The sequence below is a fragment of the Mytilus californianus genome, unplaced genomic scaffold (assembly GCF_021869535.1).
Source record: "Mytilus californianus isolate M0D057914Y unplaced genomic scaffold, xbMytCali1.0.p SCAF_1, whole genome shotgun sequence".
NCBI lineage: Eukaryota > Metazoa > Mollusca > Bivalvia > Mytilida > Mytilidae > Mytilus > Mytilus californianus.
In genome coordinates, this window is record NW_026262581.1 from 140,636,429 (window position 1) to 140,660,483 (window position 24,055).

At 33.4% G+C, this 24,055-nt stretch overlaps 1 protein-coding gene across 1 annotated transcript in view; it reads left to right on the forward strand.

The window, feature by feature from the left end:
- The window catches only part of LOC127737427 (mucolipin-3-like), a 57,048-nt gene extending 39,879 nt beyond the window's left edge, over positions 1-17,169 (forward strand). The window contains exons 12-14 of the mRNA XM_052248087.1: positions 6,301-6,507; positions 10,223-10,359; positions 10,924-17,169. Coding sequence (XP_052104047.1) covers positions 6,301-6,507; positions 10,223-10,359; positions 10,924-10,963 — 384 coding nt within the window. The 3' untranslated portion in view covers positions 10,964-17,169. The remainder of the gene's footprint in view (positions 1-6,300; positions 6,508-10,222; positions 10,360-10,923) is intronic.
- The last annotated feature ends 6,886 nt before the right edge of the window (positions 17,170-24,055 follow it).

Sequence of the window (24,055 nt, forward strand, 5' to 3'; positions counted from 1 at the left end):
ATTTAGATTTTTGATTATGGGCCCAGTTTTCAAGTTGGTCCAAATCGGGGTCCAAAATTAAACTTTGTTTGATTTCAACAAAAATTGAATATATGGGGTTCTTTGATATGCTGAATCTAACCATGTATTTAGATTTTTGATTTTTGGGCCCTGTTATCAACTTTGTCCACATTGAGGTCAAAAGGGTCCAAAATTTAACTTTGTTTGATTTCATCACAAATTGAATTATTGGGGTTCTTTGATATGCCGAATCTAACCGTGTATTTAGATTCTTAATTTTTGGTTCCGTTTTCAAATTGGTCTACATTAAGGTCCAAAGGGTCCAAAATTAAACTTAGTTTGATTTTAACAAAAATTGAATTTTTAGGGTTCTTTGATATGCTGAATCTAAACATGTATTTAGATTTTTGATTATGGGCCCAGTTTTCAAGTTGGTCCAAATCGGGGTCCAAAATTAAACTTTGTTTGATTTCATCAAAAATTGAATTCTTGGGGTTCTTTGATATGCTGAATCTAACCATGTATTTAGATTTTGGATATTGGACCATAATAGGTGAATATCCAATTTAAAATTTTTAAGTTCTTAGACCACATTCATTCTGTGTCAGAAACCTATGCTGTGTCAAATATTTAATCACAATCCAAATTCAGAGCTGTATCAAGCTTGAATGTTGTGTCCATACTTGCCCCAACTGTTCAGGGTTCGACCTCTGCGGTCGTATCAAGCTGCGCCCTGCGGAGCATTTTATTGGCCAATAGAATGGGCAAAGTTTGGCATGTTTACATGAACGTGTTATTCCTTGATGTCCTCCTATTGGAGAGTCATGAATATGCCATAACACATACTTTTGTAAAACTTTCGGAGTACATATTCTCCACCTTTTGTTCTTTTCACTGTCTTCCCAATAATAACATAACATTTTGTCTTTTATTTGTAGCAATTCCCATTTCTGTATCCAGAGTTTAAAACACTGACTCTTATTCACGAATGATTCTAAAGTTGGCTTTTCCGCTTTGTTCAGTTTTAATGTTACAATTTCACTCAAGTCTTTATCTTCTTGTTGCATTGTAAATACCGATGTTGGTGTTACGTCAATAGATGGCTGCTCTCGTTGTTTTGCAAGTTTAGGAACATTGGGATGCTTTCCTCGTTGTTTTGGTGTATCATTCGCATTAACAGTACTTGTATCATTTATTGCATTAACAATTGTCTCAATTGAATTTTCTTCAACGTTTTTCTCAAACACAGGATTTGCGCCTTCATTTTCGTTAAACTTATAATTCCAAGGTAGTTTACATTGGACACAATATTCCTCATCCAATATCTTTATTCTTGATAGCACATCAGCATTACCATGATGTTTTCCCTGGATTATCTTGAACTCATACAAACTAAGTTGTTCCAGCCATCGGCTAATTTGTCCATCTGGCTCTTTGAACTTAAACAGCCAAGTTAAGGAACCGTGATCTGTTCTGAGAGTAAATTTACGTCCCAACAGATAATGTTTAAAATATTTTACAAAGTAAACTACGGCTAAAAGTTCTTTTCTAGTCACACAATAATTAACTTCTGGCTTTTGCATCGTCCTACTTCAGTAAGCAATTACCTTCTCCTGACCATTCTGCATCTGAGATAGAACAGCTCCAATACTGTATTGACTTGCATTGCAATCTAATATGAATTCACCTCCATCAACACTAGGCTAAGCTAAGATGGGCGAAGAAATTAATTTGTTCTTTAAAATTTCCCAGGCTGTACTACATTCCTCTGTCCAATTCCACTTAATATTTGATTTCGTAAGTTCAAAAAGGCTTTTAGCTATTAAAGAAAAGTTTTTGATGAATTTTCTATAATACAAAACTAAACCCAAGAATGATCGAAGTTCTTTCATGTTTTGTGGAGGCGCCATTTTTGAAACGGATTCTACTTTATTTGGATCTGTTTGTATACCTTCTCTTGAAACTATATGTCCTAAATATTGTACTTCGTGTCGAAAGAATGCACATTTCTTCGGTTTAAGTTTTAGTCCAGCTATTTTAAGTCTGTTCATGATTTTGCATAGGTTGGAAAGGTGTTCTTTATAAGATTTTCCATAAACAATAATATCATCTAGATATAGCACCACAATATGCCATTGTAGTCCACTAATTGCTGCTTCAATGATTCTCTGAAACGTTGATGCCGCATTGCATAGTCCGAAGGGCATTGAAACGTACTGATAAAGTCCGCCGTTTGGAGTTGAAAAAGCACGTCTTTTCTTTGTCACTGGGTCTCATTGGTATTTGATGGTAAGCCATATCTAAGTCCAATGAGGTGAACCACTGATATCCACTTAAGGCATCTAAGTTATCCTCAATTCTCGGTATCGGATACGCATCTTTTATGGTCTTTTCATTTATTTTCCTGTAATCCACACATAGTCTCCATGATGAGTCTTTCTTCTGTACCAAGACAATGGGAGCCGACCATGGACTACATGATTTCTTTATGATACCTTTCTTCTTTAAATTCTCTACTTCATCAGCTAAGATTTGTCTTTTAAACAATTATACTCTTCTTGGGGGTTCTTTACTTGGTGTTTCATCATGTAATTTAATAGAATGCATTCCGAACAAAGTTTTTCCAGGTTTTCCATCAGGATTTGCAAATACATCTTTGTATTGCATTAACGCCTTCTTAAATTGATCCGACTGTTCTTGGGTTAAAAGCTTTTTCCCATCTAGAAACATCTTATCCATATATTGAGGCAATATTTCATCAGTCTTATATTTTCTCTCATCAATGTGACAAACGTCTACATTATCAAACTCTACTTCAATATTTTCACCGATCTTCATAACTGGAACAAACAAAGCCATATGCGTTCCCTTGTACAAAATAATATCTGTACTGGTTGCATTAAATAATCTGGCATAAATTAATCCATGAGATGCATTCACAAGAACTCTTGCTTATAAGCGCCAATCCATTGTTTTTCATAAAACTTCTCTCAGGAGACAATACACCAAAGATATTCAATGAAGTATCTCCTACCTTTCTTGTTAATCCTGATTTTACAAAGTCTTCATGTTTAGCAGGTACCATAATAGTCTCTAAAGCAATCACTCTACTTGATCGATTATCGACACCGTTTTTCGGAAATGGTATATTCTTTCCATTTATTTCCAAAGAAGAAGTATTCGAATCCCAATGACAACGAAAACACTTTATAAAGTCTTATCCTAACAAATTTGATTTAACTCCTCCAACAATTATAGTAAAATCTACACAAAATTCGTCAAAGACAATGTCATAACTGCAGTACCCAACACATTTAAACAACTTCCATTTGCGGTTTCGAATTTTGTTTCCATTTGACGAAGCAAAGGTCTGTTATCAGGCAGAATGTTTCGGTAGCTTTCTTCTGTTATAAAGGTCCTTCCAGCCCCGGTATCTATTTTCCATGAGATTGGAGATCCTTCCAGTTGACCGTCAACAACCATACCAGGTTTTCCATTCACCCTTGTTAAGAATGCCACATCATTCGACCCAATGTCCGATTCATCTTTTCCATTGTCCTGTAGAAATTCAAATTCTGTAGACATTAATGTTTTCACATTATAATTCCCCTCTTGAAAATAAGATGTATTATCACTTTGATCTACCTGTGAATGAAAACATTCAGGAGTTACTTTCTGGTCTACTTTTTGTTGTACAGACGAACTGTTCAACTGTTTCAAGTGATCCATGTAACTACCATCAATGTCCTCAACACAAGTTAGTGCTTATTGACATCTTTGAACTACCAAGAATACTTTCTGATTCACTTTTGCTAGGCCTTTTGAAACCGCCGGTCAGAGCATGACCTACTGCTCCGACTGATCCCTGTTAAACTGTTGGTCGGTACCCTGACTCAGTCGAACGGTGTTGTTGGACTGCATCGACTTTGTCTTCTGAATACTAGTATCATTTTCCTTTTTTCCAACATTTATCCACTGTATGATTTGTTTTTCCACAGTAATTGCAAGGATAATATGTACGTCTTTGTCGTCCATGAATACTAGAGTTCTGATTTCTTTTCAAGTTTTTGGTAAATTTATCATCGCCACGTATTTTTCTTTCTTCTTCAACTTCATAAACATTTCTACGAACCAACTTACTAGATTTTCGTTCGTTTATGCGTATGCATTCTTCTTGCATAGCACTCGTCACTGCTTCCTGAAATGTCTTAGGTTTTGTACGTCGAATTGCCATCCTGAAATCTTCAGATTCTCCACCAGCATCAAGAAATGTCCGAATGCTATTTTCCTGCACAACTTCTGAGTTAGACGGATATGCACGTCTATATAAATCTTCTATTGCTTGTCCTAAATCTCTGAACGATTCCACTGGCGTTCTTCTTCTTAGCCTTGCTTCAGCGAGATAACTTTCTTTCATATTTGAATGTCCAAATCCTAATTCCATGCTTTCAATTAAACGATCCCAATTTGTTTGAATCTCACTAGAAAGTCCATGCATAAATGTCTCTGCTTGGCCTCTTAGCGTTGTCATGAAAACTAGCCGTTTTCTATCATTATTCCATCCATTTAATATAGCAATATTTTCAAAATAACGTAAGAAATCTGCCCAAATGTCTTTCCCTGTACCACTGAATGTTCGCTTTGCTTGGGTTTCAGATCTATAACTCGATCGATTGTTATCATCACCAGTTGGCAATATTGTTCCATTTGGTATTTCTGGCTGGAATGTCAATTTCCGTCTAACCTTTGGTGTAGTCCTAGGATAAATACAATCCCTTGTGTCGTTTAATGGTCGACCTTCCTGATCTCTTATGCTAGCCTGTTGCGATTGAATTTCCTCAAACATTTTGAAAATCACTGTACACATAAACAGAATAAAAACAGTAGTTGGAATCACTATGTAGTTTTCCCGCAACCAGCATACCACGTCATGTTATGGATTCATTGTTAAAATTATTCCAATCACACTTGTCACTATGGCTATAGAGATAATCCATTTTACGAAAAATCCCCTCCGTTTAACAGAATTCCTGTTGTTTCGGAAACTTATCTCATTATTACTACCTTCTGCAACACAATGTTCAGGAATAGGTGTACATGTCATACTCGGATGTAAGTAAGATTCTCGAGGATTAAAAGCTCCAGATGGTGTCAATGGCTCCGACGCTGCCGGTGTCGGAACTGATACTGGTTCTTGATAACTATAAACCTCTGTACCTGGACGATACATCCTCTGTTGACCAGAAGGAGAAAATATCCGAGGCTGAGTATTTCTATAATATGTAGGAGCAATTTGATGATCATTGTATTGATTCACACAAATAAAATCCATTGGATAATTCTCATAATTTGTTCCATCTCTATTCGAATCTTCCATTACAATCAAAATGATCACATTTGAAATAAATCATTCCTCATTAATTTTACTGGGATGAGCGATCCCAGCGCTGCCACCATTTGTAACGTGTCCGTATTTATACTTTTATTTGGTAGTAATTTTGGCTTAGTACAACCACGACAGTATATAAAATATATAATCATTTAATCATTCTCTTCAAATATATATAACAGTTTACAATTCCATGTAGTCACAGTATAAATAAAAATAATCATCAGCTACTCCTCACTAAACTACTACTAATCTAAACATCAAACTCCTAAATCATTCCAACTCCGTCGAGGCACCGGTCGGCACCTGGACACCTAACACTCACACATGAATAAAACTACTAAATACAATAAAATAAACTAATAAAAATCGCCACAGTAAGTTAGGATATATAAAGGTAATGTGATTGATCATTTATTATTGACTGTTTGCTAAGAGTTCAGTGGCAAGTATTTCATTTATATAAATGACGAGAAATATTTAATATATCATAAAGCTAGATTCTGCAAAGTTTCACAGTGAGAATTAAAGATGAGAAATCTGCTCTGCTGCCACAAAAGGATTTGTCGTAAATTTAATCAAATTAACTTGAAAAATTAGTACACATGTTCACTTTGAAGCAAACTTTTAAATGGTATGCCTAATTTCTATTTGTTGACCATGATTTCACAATTCATTTAACATATACACATGATAGTGTGAGTATGACATTGAGTCCTACAGACACATAGTCTTGTCCAATTCTTCTCTTTGAATAATTTTTTTAAAACACATTACTTAATTTGGTATATTTGTGGTATTTTCATTTAATTCCTCTCTGTTCATTCCTTCTATATGAGTGTTTGCTTAAAAATAGGATATATTTATGACATTTATATGATATATTTATCTTTCCTTATTCTTTTTTTCAGTTCCGTTATCTGAGTACATCATCGGAGTGTTTATATTCATTAATCAATGGAGATGACATGTTTGTAACATTTTCGGCAACAATGACAAAGAATATGGTGGTGTGGTATTTCAGTCGAATCTACCTGTATATATTTATCTCACTGTTTATTTATTGTGTTTTGAATTTGTTTATTGCTGTTATTCTGGATACGTATGAAACTATTAAGGTAATTATTGAGGCTATTTAGACTGTTTGGCAGATATTTATTTATTCAGTTTGTATTTTTGAAGTATAGATATTTCTTTGTACAGTTGTAACTCCCAATTTTGACTCTTAAATTGAAGTCTACGTCTGTTGCTGTCTCAAAGATGTAGTATCCTTAGTCTAATCTTATTCATATCAAGAACAAATTGAGATTACTTAGGAATGAACAAACCTTGGATATCTGCCACACTTATATCTCGTATTCACTGTTATAGTGGGAAGCATATAAGGGTATTCCCTGTTTTATATGGAGGCATATTTGGGTATTCCCTGTTTTATTGGGAGGCATATTGGGGTATTCCCTGTTTTTACGAAGCATATTTGGGCATTCCAAGTTTAAAGGGAAGGCATATTGGGGTATTCCCTGTTTTAATGGGAGGTATATTGAGGTATTCCCAGTTTACAGGGGAGGCATATTGGGGTATTACCTGTTTTAGTGGGAGGCTTGATGGGGTATTGAAGTTTTAATGGCATTTTGAGTTTGTTTTATATTTACAAGTTTGAATATCCCTTTGGTATCTTTACGATATGATTGAAATCATCATTAGTCTCCTAAAGGAGCTGCTCCCCCTGTTCATCAAAATTAAATCAATTTTTTCGTTTTTGTCTATTATTTTGAAAAATAGTGAATAGGCAAAATATGATCTGACAGCAAAACAAGTTTTTGCCACAAAGTTTCCCCCAAAAAACAAGTATTTTTGTCACATTATATCAATTTTGTGCAAAAATTCAGGTGAGCAAAAAATGCTCCTTGGAGCCTCTAGTTTAATAATCTATCATGATAAAACCTGATTGCTGAATTGATTAAGGTACACCAGAAGTTAAATTGTTTGAATGTCCAAAGTTTATGGTCAAATGATACGAAGAAACAAAGTCCAGATATATTATTTAAGGATGTATTCTTCTGAGGTTTCAGTCTCATTGAAATCTCGTTCTGGAATTATTTCCAAAATATGTGATACAAGTGGAAAATATCAATGAATTTAAAAAATGTTATAATCAAACTTAACTCTGTGAAAAAATTGTATATTTACAATGAGTAGTTTTTGAGTAATCGATTTTTCAAATTTTATCAACAATCAAGTCAGTCTTTTTAGCCAAAATTTAAAGAAAATGGGTGAGGGGTACAAGAAATGATTTTACCAGAAACATGTACATCCCATATCACTTTTTATGCCCCCGCCGTAGCGGTGGGGGCATTAAGTTTTACCCTTGTCCGTCTGTACGTACGTACGTCCCAAAATTGGTTTCCGTTCTCTAACTTGAGTTTGCCTCAACCAAATGTTATCAAACTTACACACAATGCTTATTACCACAAAACACAGATCAAGAATGAATTTTGGTGGTGTCACTTTAACCGTTCTAGAGTTATGCCCCTTTATAAATGGAAAAATTGCAAAATTTTTAGTTTCTGTTCTCTTACTTAAGTTTGCCTCAACCAAATGTTATGAAACGTATACACAATGCTTTATACCACAAAACACAGATCAAGTTTGAATTTTGGTGGTGTCACTTTAACCATTCTAGAGTTATGCCCCTTTATAAATGGAAAAATTGCAAAAATTTTATTTTCTTCTAAATTTCAAGTTATTTATAAAATTGGAGTTATCTTCCTTTGTCCATATAGTTGAATCAATTACAATCAATGCTTTATACAATGCAATGTTAAATTTTGACTTCCACTGATAAAACACAGATCAAGTTGAATTTGGGTAGTGTCACTTTAACCATTATTGAGTTATGCCCCTTTATAAATCGAAAGATTGCAAAATTTTTAGTTTCCATTCTGTAACTTAAGTTTGCCCCAACCAAACATTATTAAACCAATAATATTCATTACCACAAAACTAAGATCAAGTACAAATTTTTTGTTTCCGTTTTCTAACTTTAGTTTGCCTCAACCAAATGTTATGAAACTTATACACAATGCTTATTACTACATAATACAGATTAAGTACAAATTTGGTGGTGACACTTTTACCATTCTTGAGTTATGTCCCTTGATAAACATAAAAATTGCTGAATTTTTCATTTCAATTCTCTAACTTTAGTTTGTCTCAACCAAATGTTATAAAACTTATACACAACCGTTCTAGAGTTATGCGTGTTTACAAATAGAAAAATTGCTGAATTTTTAGTTTCTGTTCTCTACAGATAGCCTCAACCAAATGTTATGAGACTTACACACAATGCTTATTACCTCAAAACTCAGACCAAGTTCAAATTTGGGTAGCGTCACTTTTACTGTTCTTCAATTATGTCCCTTTATAACTATATGATATGCAAGCGGGGGCATCATCTGTGTCCACATGTGGACACTATCCACATTTATTTCTTTTCAAATTTCTTAGATATGTATTTTTTCAATCATTTATAACAAAGAAGTTGAAAAAATATGCATTTTGTTCTCAAAACAGAGAAAAATCACAAATTTACAAAATTGACAGCATGGTAAAATATATTAATACCTACCAATAGTTTTTGTCTCGCCTTGACGGAGTCAAAAAGGGAGACAAAGTTATGCTGTTTCCGGGGTCAACAATGTATTAGTTTGTGACTAGGTCTAGTTCATGGTGAACCACTAGTGGTAGGTCAATGATATTTGGTATGTAGTTGTATTAGCATTGGCACATCTCATTACCATGGGTATTATTTGGCCCCGCCCCCTCAGTCAAGGTCTATTGACTTTGAAACTTTGCTTAGTTTACATGTATTAGTTTCTGATTAGGTCAGTTTATGGGGAACCACTAGTGGTAGGTCAATGATATTTTGTATGCAGTTGTTTTAGCATTGGCACATCTCATTACCATGGATATTATTTGGCCCAGCCCCCTCAGTCAAGGTCTATTGACTTTGAAACTTTGCTTAGTTTACATGTATTAGTTTGTGATTAGGTCAGTTTAAGGAGAACCACTAGTGTTAGGTCAATGATATTTGGTATGCAGTTGTATAAGCATTGGCAAGTTTCATTTCCATGGAGATTATGTAACCCCACCCCCTAATTATGGTTCATTGACTTTTAAACTTTTACATAGTTTACAAGTTAATGTTTCAATTGTTTGTGTTTAGGTTTGTTTAAAGGGAACATCTTTTGAAAAGTCAATGGTATTTGGTTTGCAGTTTTATTAGCATTGGCACATCTCATTTCCATGGAGATTGTTTAGCCCTGTACCTTCAGTCATGGTTCATTAACTTTGAATATTTGCATAACTTACATGTTAAAGTATTGCTATTTTAATTTCAACATTCGCATTATCAAAATAACAAATAGGCGAGACATATCTCTGTGTTAACAGTTTATTTTTAATTTTTGTCTCGCCTTATTCAGATTGGTCCACTTTATCTTTATTGAAAGTTTGAAAAAAAGCTTAATTGTGGAACTATGATTTTTTTCACGATAATAGCCCAAAAATAGGTAAAAATTGATGGAAAATCATCAAAATTAGGTACTTTCAAAGGGCCGTAGCAAAAAAAGAAGTGCACCACCATATGATTTTTTCTTCACCAATTATTTTTTTGCAGTCATATAAACCCCAAAATCAGGTTAAGAAAAAAAGATTAATTCTAGAAATTTTTGGCTCCTCAGAGGTGTACATCCTTAAGAAGATCAATACATTTGTTATACTACACATCACATATTTAAAGACAATGCTGTTATAATGACTGTCTATTTTTAGGAGTACTATGAACATGGCTTTCCCAAGAGTGATCTGACAGAGTTTATATGTAAATGTAATGACCCCCCAACGTCAGCTTTATACAGGGGAGAAGACACTGGGTGTGGTCTCTGGTCTTGTTTATGTTGCTGTAAAAGGTAAGTACAGGACTTCCAGAATGAGGCTCTGAACATCTGGGGTCAGTAATCCTTATGTGCCTCATTAAATGTGCCTCAAAAGGAGGAATACAACTTTAATACACCATCAAACAATATAAAATGGACTGAGCTTAACTGTTTGTGTATTTTTGAAGTGCAAAAGACCATAGAATAAGATGCAAGGAACTTAATTTCTAGAGAATAAATGTAAAAATACGCGAATTTTTTAGCTACATCTGAAGGGTTTTTGGTGTCTTCAACATTACGTAAAAATAATTCCCATGGGCTGAGGAATTGAAGAAAATGCTACTTTTACTGCCTACCTGAAATCAATTGTACATATCACTGCATATTAATCCAATTTCTATGAACATTCAAATCCCCATATCTTTTGCACTAAAACTCCAATCCTGAGCCTGAAATTATTCTTCTTATACTCCAGTCTGAGACCATTTGTACTTACAAAAAGAGAAATAAAATTACAAATGATCCATATTAAAATACAGATTTGTATAGAAGTCGTCATAGAAGCTACTTTGTATTATGTAATTTAATTATTTTCAGAAATGCAGATCAACCAGGAGAATATACTAGTTTGTTATAGAATTAATATGCTGTAGTCGAGAAGTTAGTAATGGCCCCATTGTCCAGTTACAGGTGACAGTGAATTAAAATGATCATGGCTTTACTAGAAATTACATTTGTGGATTAAAGAAAGTGCCAGTGAAATACAATGATCATGACTTTACTAGAAATTTGTGGATTGAAGAAAGTGCAAGTGAATAAACCTTTACATGTCTCAGCAACTGAATCTGATGTTATATACATTTACATAACAGTTCAGTTTTAATCTTATATTAAACCTTACATTATTGACTAATACTCATTTCACATTCCAACAAAATGATCATTCCTTGTAGTATTCATTTTATTTATTTCTGTCATATTTTTAGAGTAAATACAGTATATAAATTTTTATTTGCTTTTATTTAATTTTAAAATAATGTACCTTTTTAGGTATCAATTTTAGGGGATTAATGAAAAATTGCATTTTTGCAAATAGATTTGGTTCATCTTTACCCACCATTTATATCAAAATATAATGGTTCAATACAAAATACTCACATCATTCTTAACATCTAATTGTAGCTGCCTAACCATGCATAAAGGCAAGAATATAATATAATATAATTATTGGTTCAGATTTGGTTTTTAGACTGCTGCTGCTGTCTTATCCAGCTAAAAATCCATATATTTAACAATACTCTACAATATTACAGCACTATTTATTACTTTTAGAGTTGTATTCATTTGCAATATCTATAAATATAAGATTTCGTTACACTTCTACACCAAACTTTTTTGATTAAAACATGTTTTTGTTTTCAATTTGGAGTTAATGACAAAAGAAGCTTTTTTCGTTTTGTTAGTTTTGTCCCCCGCGTAACATGTTGTGGAGGATATGGATATACAGGGTGTATGTCTGTCCATTCATCTGTCCATCCGTCCGTCCAGTCTTCTATGCGCTCTCACTTCTACACTTCTTGCCAGAATTTTATGAAACTTATATCTTAGGTTTTTATAAGTAATGTCTTTGACACTTAAGAAAATAAGTTCTGTTCAAATATTTTTAACGAGTAATACGTACGGTGACCTATAGTTGTTAATTTCTGTGTCGTTTGGTCTCTTGTGGAGAGTTGTCTCATTGGCAATCATACCACATCTTCTTTTTTATATATATCCCTTGGAAATATAAATTATAATGGAAATCACATTGCATTTGCTCTGAAGCCTTCATTTCTATTAAGATAATAATAAAAAAAAAATAAAGAACAAAAAAAAGTGCTTTCTTTACTTATTGCCCTTTTACCTCGGATACATAAAATATGTGCAACTCGAGGAATATTGAAATTTACATAGTTTCACTAGGTTATTTAAAAAAATCATGGATTCTAATGGCAGAAAAGGGTGTGAGAATTATCTATAAATACAAATTATACATGATCATTTTCATGGTTTTATAAATATCTTTTTTCTATTTGTATTATAAGTCTATATAAAAAATCGAACTCTGAAATCAATATTATTGCTTTGTATAAATGGTACAATTGCATGTCAAATATTAAAATCATCTGCTCAGGAATGTCCATGTTTTCTCTCTTTTAGTGTATCATGTTGGTGCTTTAATTTATAAAGATGTGCAATGTATTTAATGTAATGTAAATAATTAAGATGTAAAATAATTACAATGTATGTAATATAATGTAAATTTACTATCACCATGTTATTTAATTATATAATGTTCTGTCAATAATTACTACGTTATTAATGTAAATATATTTATTAATAGTACGAAAGCACATGTATTTATTTTGGTAAAACACATGTGTTTTATTTACATCAACACATGTTTTAGAATACCTGTAATGTTTACAATGGGTTTCCTTGGATGAAATTTGTCGCATAGCAGGTATTATTCTCCGAATTAAAACAGGTATTCTATGTATCGTATGATTTCGGCTCTTGTTTCTCGTGCCTGCTGTTTTATATAAATTAAATGTAATTTATAATGTTATCATTTGAAGTTCTGCCTTAGGCTGAGTAGCATACTTTGTACTACTGCCATGCCTGTATTAACCATAACAGACCACCGTTCTGAAGAAGAAGACAAATTACTAATACATGAGTCTACAACTCCTTTAGTTCTTTACAAAGAAGCTGCATTTCCTAGTTTGTTTGTACCAGTACCGTCTACAGCAACCCATCAAACAGAGCCACAGCAAAAAATAAGTGACAGCACCTTTTAGCTGGTTAATAAATAAAATATGCTACTCTCACAAGGAGAGTTAATTTCTGATACATGTGTTGAGTTTTATTGTATAAATAATTTATGTTAGTGTAAGTCTGGCGAACTAGAACATAATGTCAATTATTACCATTTTATTAATGTAATGAGAATACTTACTATGTTATTAATGTAATGAGAATAATTACTATGTTATTAATGTTATGTTAATAATTACTATGTTGTTAATGTTATGTCAATAATTACTATGTTATTAATGTAATGAGAATAATTACTATAATGTCAATTATTACCATTTTATTAATGTAATGAGAATACTTACTATGTTATTAATGTAATGAGAATAATTACTATGTTATTAATGTTATGTTAATAATTACTATGTTGTTAATGTTATGTCAATAATTACTATGTTATTAATGTAATGAGAATAATTACTAGTATGTTATTAATGGTGTTGGTAATTAACGTCCTATGAATGAAATGTTGGTAATGTAAATTGATGTTTAGGGTACTGTTCTGTGTGTGTAGGTTAATTTATTTAATGTATAAGTTATTTATTTAAGGATTTATCATATCACTGAATATGATAAAAAAATATCAATCAATCTTGAAAAAATCTTTATTAAAAGGAGGAAGGAAGAAAAACAAATAAATAATTAGTCAATGAATTTATGTTGGTACCGATTATCAAATTGTCTGCATGTTGATATTGTAAAATATCAGCTGCGAGTCACAATATGAAGCTTTTTGTCGAGATAATCGATTTATCGGGCTGTTTTTGCGTCTTTTGGAAGTTATTTCTTAGTTTCACCAGCAACCGGAAGATGACTTGATAAGTTCGGGTCAAACATATCAACGTCGGTTCAAACATTATGATGTTGCTGATATGTCCGGGTCAAAGTCATAAAGGCAAGGTCAATGTATTTGAGGTCACAAAGCCGTGATATGCAATTTTATTAAGAGCTGAGCAGAGTGATATAGACAGTGGGATGAGCGATAAATTCATATACAAAGCAGCTGCAGAAATTGTAAGTGTTCGTTTTATACATAACCAAGTTTAGTTTTTACACATTTCGTTATTTTTTGCTTGTATTTTTTTAAATCAAAATTATTTGATTTTAATTCCAAACAGTTGATTCATCAAAAAACTACATTTGGCAAACAATTTCACGAGCTGTCTCTGAAGATTAAAATTCCTGTAGAAATTAACTCTAATTTATAAAATTTTCAAATGTATTACTTTAAATAATTGAGTTGACTCACTTTATATCTCGAAGATTTTGTTATTTTATGGTCTGTTATAGCTGACTATATGATATGTTTTTTTGCTGATTATTTAGGGTCGTATGGTGACTTGTAGTTTATTGATTTCTTGTCTTTTGATGGAGTGTTTTTTTATTTATATCAGACAACACCACCTCCTATCTACCTTTTTTTTGATAGCATGAGAAGCTGAGACATTGATTCCCACCCTTTTTCATGTTTTTTGAGTAACAAAAATGCAAACCCTCTTGTATGTTTATTGACAAAAGATTTATCTATTGCTATCATGCTTGCACTATTTCCAAGAGTGATAAATTGATTTAACAAATACCTATGACTCTAGTTTTAAATTGCATCCGTGCAAATAATCAACAACTGATTGATAATGGATACCTGTGATTCAATCAGAAGTCATATATTTCATCTTAGATTCTTGACCTTATCACATATCATGAAGCTTGGAAAAGTTACCTACCACACATTACATAGTCAAAGCCTTACTTCTATCTAAAACAAATCTTTTCATAAGAGTACATTCTAGGCTTGGAAGTCATATGGTCAAAATATGATGATTTTGTGCATATTATTAACCTAAAAGTATGAGGAAAAACTTGGCTGCAACCTATTTTCCCAAATGTTCTGTAACCAAAAGATGCTAATGATGATGTTGAATTCTTAGACACAAGAAATTTCTGGATCAGGCGAAAGTAAATTATACTAAAAAATATTTTGAATCATGGATTTATTTAAAATATTTTTTAGTATAATCATGGAAGTAATATTGAAAGGAATAACAACGTCGTCACTTCAAAGGTTTCATCTGCGTTACCGCCCATCTTTCGATAACTCGTTAATTGGTTTAATATATGGCATGGTAATTGACTCTCGGCATGTGATAGATCAAATCACTGACACTTTTCGGTCATTTTGTGTTCCCGGAAAATTACGAATAGACCAGTTGTTGTCGTATGTACGTACGAAGTAACCCAAATAGTTCACTCGTTACATTCCGCTGCTGTACGCTACCGAATAGAGTCAGTTATTCAATGTTGATTTTAGTCTATTTTTCCTATTTATGTCTTTTTCGATCTTAATAGTTTAGGCCGACAGTTATCACATATTGAATTTAAGAAAAAAGGGTGGATCATTTTCAATTTTAATACTTAAAACCAGTTAATTAAGAAGCCATTTCTGAAAGTTAAGAAGATGATTGTACAAAAAAATATGTGTCGACCCCCTTTTATTAAATACGAATAATCCAAGTCTTCCGTGTATACCAGGCAAAACAAATATTCACAATTTTAAACGTTTCTATTCTTTAATTTGTACATAAACAAATTCATATAAAATAAATTTGCGGTTAGACAGATAGCGTCAAGCTCGTTTTGTATGGTTGATTTTCTTTTTGCTGTAACGTGCTACATTAATATTAGTATTCAATTGTAAACACTTTTTTAAAATAGATATAAATTTAACATGTTTACGAACTTATGATCCCGATTTTAATTGTCCAGTTTTAATAACGTAATCAATTACTTGAAAGTAAATATTTTTATAAATCTCGATAAACTTGGCACATTTCAACAGTAAAATATTCTATGTCTACATCTGTCTACATTATTTTGTTCAACATCATGTGAAACCTGATCGATTCATCGGTATTTAACTGTTTTACTCGGGATCCGCTTTTAACCGGAAAATACTAGTTTAAAACAAACGGCAAAGAGCAAAAATATGCTAAATTAAATACAATTTTCCATGCTAAACTGTTGTAGGTTGAACAATTCTCGTCCGTTTTTCAAGTTTTTTACATCATACGACTTCTTTCTGAAGGTAGAGGTTTTATATGATACAGCGCCACCTTCTTATTAATAAACCTCGGATTTCACACAGGTGCTTTATAATTACCGGACTCGATAAAATCACGTGACTGATAAGAAATTCCAGATGCCATTTTACAACCGCGGTATCACAGATAGTAACCAAAGGGGTATTGCCGCTGAGACTATAATTGGATAAAATCATATGACTTTAGTACAGAGCTCTGCAGGCTGTTAATACATGCTAATTAGTCGTTGTTATTCCTTTTAAATATTACTTCCATGGTATAATTTACTTTGGCGTGATCCAGAAATCCTTAATTGTCATAACAAAAAAAAATACTGCATAATTAAGGGATTATTGTTTTGTTATTTATAATGTGGTTATTTCGTATTCAAAGTAATGTAGCAACTATTTCTATTTGAAATTTGTAGTATTTTGGCCTGATTAATAAAACATCAAAACCCTAGGGCCAATTTTAACTTTTTGTGAACTTACTCCTTTACATATTTGACTATATTTTACTCTGCATTTAGTATGTGAGTTTATTTTAAATACTTTCAACTTTGATTAATAAAAGATCATCAACCATCTCAGGCCACAAAGTTCTCAACATCTAAATTTAATTTTCGCTGTGGTTTTTTAAGAATTAGAATACTGTATAAATATTTTATTGTTATTTGAATTATTTTTATATAGTATAACAAACTACTTTGCAATTATCCTAAAATATTGCAAGTTTAAATTTTTGATGTGTTGAAGAAACAGGTGATTTGGTTTTGTTTTCTGTAGAAATTGAAGATATGTAAAATGAAGAGAGAATCACAAAAGATAAAAATCTACTTACTTTGATATATTTTGTTCACAGAACTATTTGTGTAATAAATGAAAATAACAAATATATTTGTTGCCATGAACATGCTTTCATCCATTATTTCATGACATGAAATGTTAAAGCAAACATACAATACAAAAGAGAGCACAAGGGGAATTTTTTTTCTTCACTGTAGTAATAACTGTATAAAGTTAAACTTGACTTAGTCTTGTAACAAAATACAGCTAAAAAATACAAGTATAAGAATTTAGTAAAACAAAAGTAAAATAAGGTATGATTGACAATGAGACAGCTCTCAACCAGAGACCAAATGTCGTAGAAGTTAGAAACTTTGTGTAACTGAATAGCCTTCAACAATGAGCAAAACCTAAACCAAATAGCAAGCAAGATAGACCACACAATCACAAATGTAAAACAATTTGAATAAGATAACTTGTGGCCTGATATATGTCAGCAAAGTAGACAAACTAAACGAGTTTGTATAACAATGTTTTTACTTGATAAAAGTAATAATAAGTTGTACCTTAGTAAAATAAAACAGGTAAACTATTTACATCACATTACCCTGACTCCAGGAAATGCATCCCCGCATTTACCGAAATCCATTGAGAACATCTACATCGAGTGGACATTGTTCAGTCTCAAACTCTCTCCTGGTATTGCCTAGAGCCATATCATTCAAAAAAATAATTTAAATATCAGAAAACAACTATTACTTCTTCAGTACCTAACCACTAGAACAACTCGTAGATGTATGATCTACCCGACATGACAAGATTCCCACTCAACTGTATACTATTGTCTTAACATTGGAGGAAACTTTATCTCTAGTAACCTTAAGTCGTTTTACATCTGTATTTAAAATATGCTTGCTGACAGATTTCCGAGCAACCAATCTTTGACCATGAAAACCAACAAACCAAATAGTACATTTGAAAACCACCGAAAACATCACAAAGCCAAAATGATTTTGCCTAACAACCTCAGATTTAACGTCCGTCCGTCGGACATATATATTAAAATATACAACCAAAATTATATTTATAGTAGTGATTCCCTCACTTTTGATTACAAATTAAACTGTCTTTCCATCTAGACTCCCAAAAAGTGTCCATATAACTTATTAAACGTCCACTTAATTAAGGATAACTAACCTTCAACATCTCTGGTTGATATTTGTGACAAAAAGATAGTGTTTGAAAAGTCATCCCACTTTCTTCCTCTGTTTCTGAGACATGAATGCCCTGTTTGTCTGAGGCGGTGATGATGGCTTATCCTTTCAGTTTGAGTGCAGTCGTCCAAGGTTAACGGTAATATTGGCATTGGTGCACTCAATATAAGAGTTGAAACTGCAGTAGTTGGCGAGATTGATCCTGGTACAATACACCTTATCGCTATTTAGTCCAATCCGGAAAAAACAGTCATTTAGACAACTTCCTGTTTGGGTCAACAGGCCTTGAACAGGTAAACAACAAAGGTCATCAGTAACGAGCTGAGGGAGGGAAAAATTTAGAAAGCGATCAATACGAAACTTTGATAGATTATGATCCGCTTTTTCGAAACTCAAATTATAGTCAAAAAATATTTTGTTTGAAGTATTTACGATGTTTTAAACAGATCTCATTAAAAAGTATCATGCATGGTGCATTGTTTAAACAGGGCCCCAGATAGCTTCAACTGGATGAAAAAGTTGTGTAATTTTAGAACTTATCAGGAATGGAATAAATAGCGATTAGGTGTATACATGAGCTCTCGGATACTGGGGTAGCTGTCCAGACTGTACTGAAGATAGTGGAATCGTCAGATTCTGAGCCTCTACTTTCACTGACGATTGAAGCTGGCGCTGTGGATACAGTGCACGACACTCGGGGAATCTTCTGTGGTATTATGGATTTTTATAGCATTTCCATTAATTCCTGCTTCCTTTTAGGAGTCACTACTGGGTTGGCTTTGGTCGGTTTGCGCACGGTTCGCGGATCATCAGGCGCACCAATAATTTCTGATAAATCGCCAGGATTTTTGCGTTTCCCAATCTGACTCCTCTAGAGCTTTGTCAAGACCATGTACTCTTTTCCTATGTATATTCAAATCCTGTTTTCTTGACGAAGCATAGTGACAACCAGACTCGGAGGACCGAAACTTTTCCTTCTCTTTTGCACATTTGAGCGTGTGTACATCCCATACAGCCTCCGTTTTACAATCTGTATTGCAATAATGGCATCGCCAGTCCTGTCTATTTTTTGGGGGTTGCTTTTTTTTCACCATTTCTGCAAAATAAGATAAAAATAACTCAATGACTTTTGTCTGCATTTGATGTAGAACGTAACTTTATATACATATCTAAACTTATTTATATACATGATAAAGAATATATATAAACAACAATGCGATCCACATTATCTAACAAAATCAAGCAGCCATGCTAGCTGCTTGGTAACCCTGCGCGGACGCCCTGTGTAGTCTGACTTATCCCTTGAATCACTTGGATCAACAATGTTGTCCGCACTATCAGACTTATCATTAGAAATTTCGGGCACCACACCTTCCATCACAAAAGTATCATCTTGATTTTCGTTTTCTTACATCTCTAATTCTCCTTTTAGATATTGGCCCTTGCACAAAAAAGTAAAATCACAAAAAAACTGAACTCCGAGGAAAATTTAAACCGGAAAGTCCCTAATCAAATGGCAAAATCAAAAGCTCATGCAAACACATCAAACGAATGGATAACAACTGTCATATTCCTGACTTGGTACAGGTATTTTCTTTTGTAGAAAATGGTGGAGTGAACCTGGTTTTATAGCTAGCTAAACCTCTCACTTGTATGACAGTCGCATCAAATTCCATTATATTGACAACGATGCGTGAACAAAACAAACAGACATAGGTAAAATGTCAAATATACAGCAGTCAACATTGTGTTATAATCTTAATCACTAAAAAAACAAACAAATATGTAACAAAGAAGCACAAAATGGCATATAGACCCAAGCATATTAGCAAAAATTAAAGACAAGAATACACAAATTTACCATAGTACAATAACACAATGACGGGATGTATAAGTACAGAGCCACGTCATATATGTGACAAAGAAACAAAAAAGAGCATATAGACAAAGCAAAAATGAAAGACAAGCAACTAACAAGTTTTACAATAGCACAATAACGGGATGTATAAGTACAGAGCAACGCTATATGTATAAAGTAACACCAAAAGGCATATAGACAAAGCACATTAGCAAAAATGAAAGACAAGAATACGATAATATCATAAACAATAATGACAGTATGTACAAGTACCACAAGTATCTTAATCACAATAAAAACAAACAAATATTTAACAAAAAAGCACATATATCAAATTTAACAACCTCATTCATTGCTTTCTTGTTTTTGAATTTTATTTATGCAAGTTAAATCCACCCATAAACGATTGAAAGATTTTAAGTACTGAGACCGAATGGTTAGATTAACATTGACTCTAACGTAGAATCGCGCGTTTGACGTTAGAATGTAAACGTCACACAGGTAGAGATATAAAATAATTTTGTCGTTCAAAGTATGAAAATAATATAGTCTATAGTTCTTTAAGCATATCCTTTGCAGAATGTAAATTAGAAGTTTACCTTGTCCTTCTTGTCGCTTGTCTATATGCTTATTGTGTACTTCTTCTAAAAAGGAGCCTCGTCATTATGTATAAAAGAAACACAAAAGGGCATATAGGCAAAGCATTAGCAAATATGAAAGACCAGAATACAAAAATTATAATAGAACAATAATAAAATAGTTAAGTTAAGTACAGAGCTATTCTATCTACATGTATTACCTGTGGTCGACCACGCCTACCACAGTTAATGAGATAATTCACATCCGAATATTCTTTGAGTACTCGAAAATGACCACGCCAGTAGGATGTGAATTTGGGAGATTGACCAGCTTTTCGATTTGGAAAGAATACATATACCTGGTCGCCTTTCCTAAACTTGCTCTAGTTTAACTATTTGTCAAAATACTTTTTCTGACGCAAAATTTCCAGCCCTACATGTTTTCTAACAAAGTGGTAAGCTTCTTCCGTTCGTTCTTGAAGTTCCCACGCCCATTTGTTTTGTGGAATGTTCTTTAAATAATCAGGTACCCCGTACATAAGGACCACTGGTGTGGCAACTTCGCGACCCAACATCATGCGATTAGTTGTACATCCTGTGGTCTCATGTTGAGCTGATCTATATGCCATCATAACGTAGGACAGTAAGCAATCCCAATGGGAATGATGTTCATGAACATAAGCAATCAACATGTTTGCCAATGTGCCATTAAATCTCGATCATTCCGTCACACTGCAGATGAGAAGGCGTGGTTCTAGTCTTGTCTATTTGAAACCGAATGGCATCTGTCGAAATTGAAACAGTCCCCGTCAGGTGGCAAGTGCAGTTTTCGGGCAATCTTTCTCTTCCATTTCCACCTGCCAGTACCCCGAACACAGGTCTAAAGTAGAGAACCATTTATTTTCGGACAATTTCTCCAATGGGTCGTCGATGCGGGTCAATGGGTATGCGTCTATTACTGTAAAATCGTTAACCTTCCGATAATCAACACAAAAGCGCGTAATACCATCCTTTTTTTTTGCAAAGTGTCTCATCCTGCCTTTTTTTACTCAAATCTCCTGTTCTGCCTATTTTTTTCAAATTTCATCCTACCCCCTCCCCCCTAAAAATCAAATGCTCCCTTATTTGGATTGAATCTCATACCCCAATTATTCGACCACTTACCAAAAGTATCTATATCTTTCTGTAGTTCAGCACAGTAATCTTCATTTTTTATTTCTCTGTAGCATACAAAGTCATCTGCGAAAAATCTTATTTCTGATGTTACATTTTCTGCTATGTCATTGATATGGACAAGAAATAGGACGAGACCAATAACTGTTATTTGGGGTACTCCGGATAGGACTGTCGATGTTTGAACTTAATCCCATTCACTACCACACACTAAGATCTTGTAGATAGGTAGGCGTTAATCCAATTCAAGATTATTTTGTGCACGCCATATTTGTGAAGTTTACCTTTTTAATAGCTCATGCGGTATGGTGTAAAACGCTTTTTCAAAATCCTAAATAAATATATCCTTCAAATCAAATCAAATCAACTGCTTTATTTAAAGTCGGCATATCACATAACAATAACAATAACATAAGCTGACAAATACATACATTTACACAATAAACATACACAATACTAATATTAAAACACAAAAGACATAGAACATATATTTCATGCACATTTACGTCACCATGGACACGGTGTCGTCTGATAAGGCAGGTGTTCCCTCATCACCAGACATGACAAATATTCCAAACATGACTCATTCAGATCATCATACTAGTGACAATGGCAATAGTACACATACACAGCCATGTTCAGTTCTCCTTAAAGACATTTTGGATTTTGATGACTGAACAACACTGTCTCATTTCGAAATGTGGAACAAATGGATGCAAAACTTGTGAAATTTTAATAACAGATGCTCAATTCACTAGCAATTTAACTAAAAAGTCTTATTTTACTAGAAGTTGCGATGATCTGAATTGTAAATCTATAAATGTCGTCTACGGATTAGAGTGTAATTTTTGCGAATTGGTTTACGTCGGTGAAACGTATGTGCGGCCATAGATAAGATATCAACCTCAATGCAAACGACATTCTGTACCAGCATTTTAATCAGCCTGATCATTACATCGTTTCTATGACAGTTCGTATTATCGAAAAAATATACCACAAGACTAACAATCCTCAACTTGCAACGCCTCTCCGTAGACAAAAAGAGGACTACTGGATTCGACAATTGGGAACTGCGACACCATATGGTTGCAATGACAAAATTGATGGTATAGGTATTCTATCTAGTCCTGCCTGTAGCTCGGTGAATGTGATGAATATTTTCAACTCTACTCCTCGACGAAGACGCAGTCATGGTCATCGTCATTATACATCAACTTCTTTGCATGATGTCTCTATTAATGACTTGCTGTCATTTATACAAAAGCCGTTAGGTATTCATCACATTCGCACGAAACTTTATTCATTGCCCCTTTCAAAACTTCATTCTCTGTTCAATTTATGTTTGGAAACCACCGTTACAAACCCTCATTAAAACCAATACAAACTTACAGCTATCATTTCGGATATTGCAAGTCACAGACTTTTCAAACCAGTTCGCATTGGAAAAGATGAAAAAGAGAAAAGATCTTTTCTTAAACTTTCCTTTGCCAACAAAGGTCTCGATGGCGTCAACTTAGGCAATATCCTCCATCATAAATTAGTTCAGTCGAAAATACCTCCTTATTTAAAAGATCAGTCTGTACCAATAATTTCTAATACCTATACCAAACCAATTGCAACTAAAATTTTCAATTACAAACACGTTTTGCAGGATCTCAACATTGACGACTTCAAGTCTAAACCTCCTGATTGCACCTGTGCTAGTTCCCAATTCACATATAATCCGGCTGGCCACGTTATTACCGGAGACCTCAACATTGTCAATAACACTTCCCTGCGAAATTTGTTATCCAAAGGTCCGAAATATCGTGAGCCTAAATCCATCAATTGGAAATACAACTTCAAAATACTGATGGATTCAGTCGAGGATTATGCCAGGCAATGGGCTAAACGCGAGAGAGAAGACGTGGATACTCTTTCCGAATGGATTAAGGCTGTGAGGTCGTTGATACAAATCCGAATTAAGAAACTAAATGGGTCTATCAATACCCACGCTACGTCAATTTTTAAAGACCCAAATGTTGCAAAAGACTTGTCCTACCTCAATGACAAATATTTTGTTGTCCCCGCAGATAAAGCCCCAAACAACATCGTTTTTGTGTGTAAATATCATTACATAAACTGCTTGATAAATGAATTAGGTATTGACAATTCACTTGGAAACTCAACATATACCCTCACGACACTT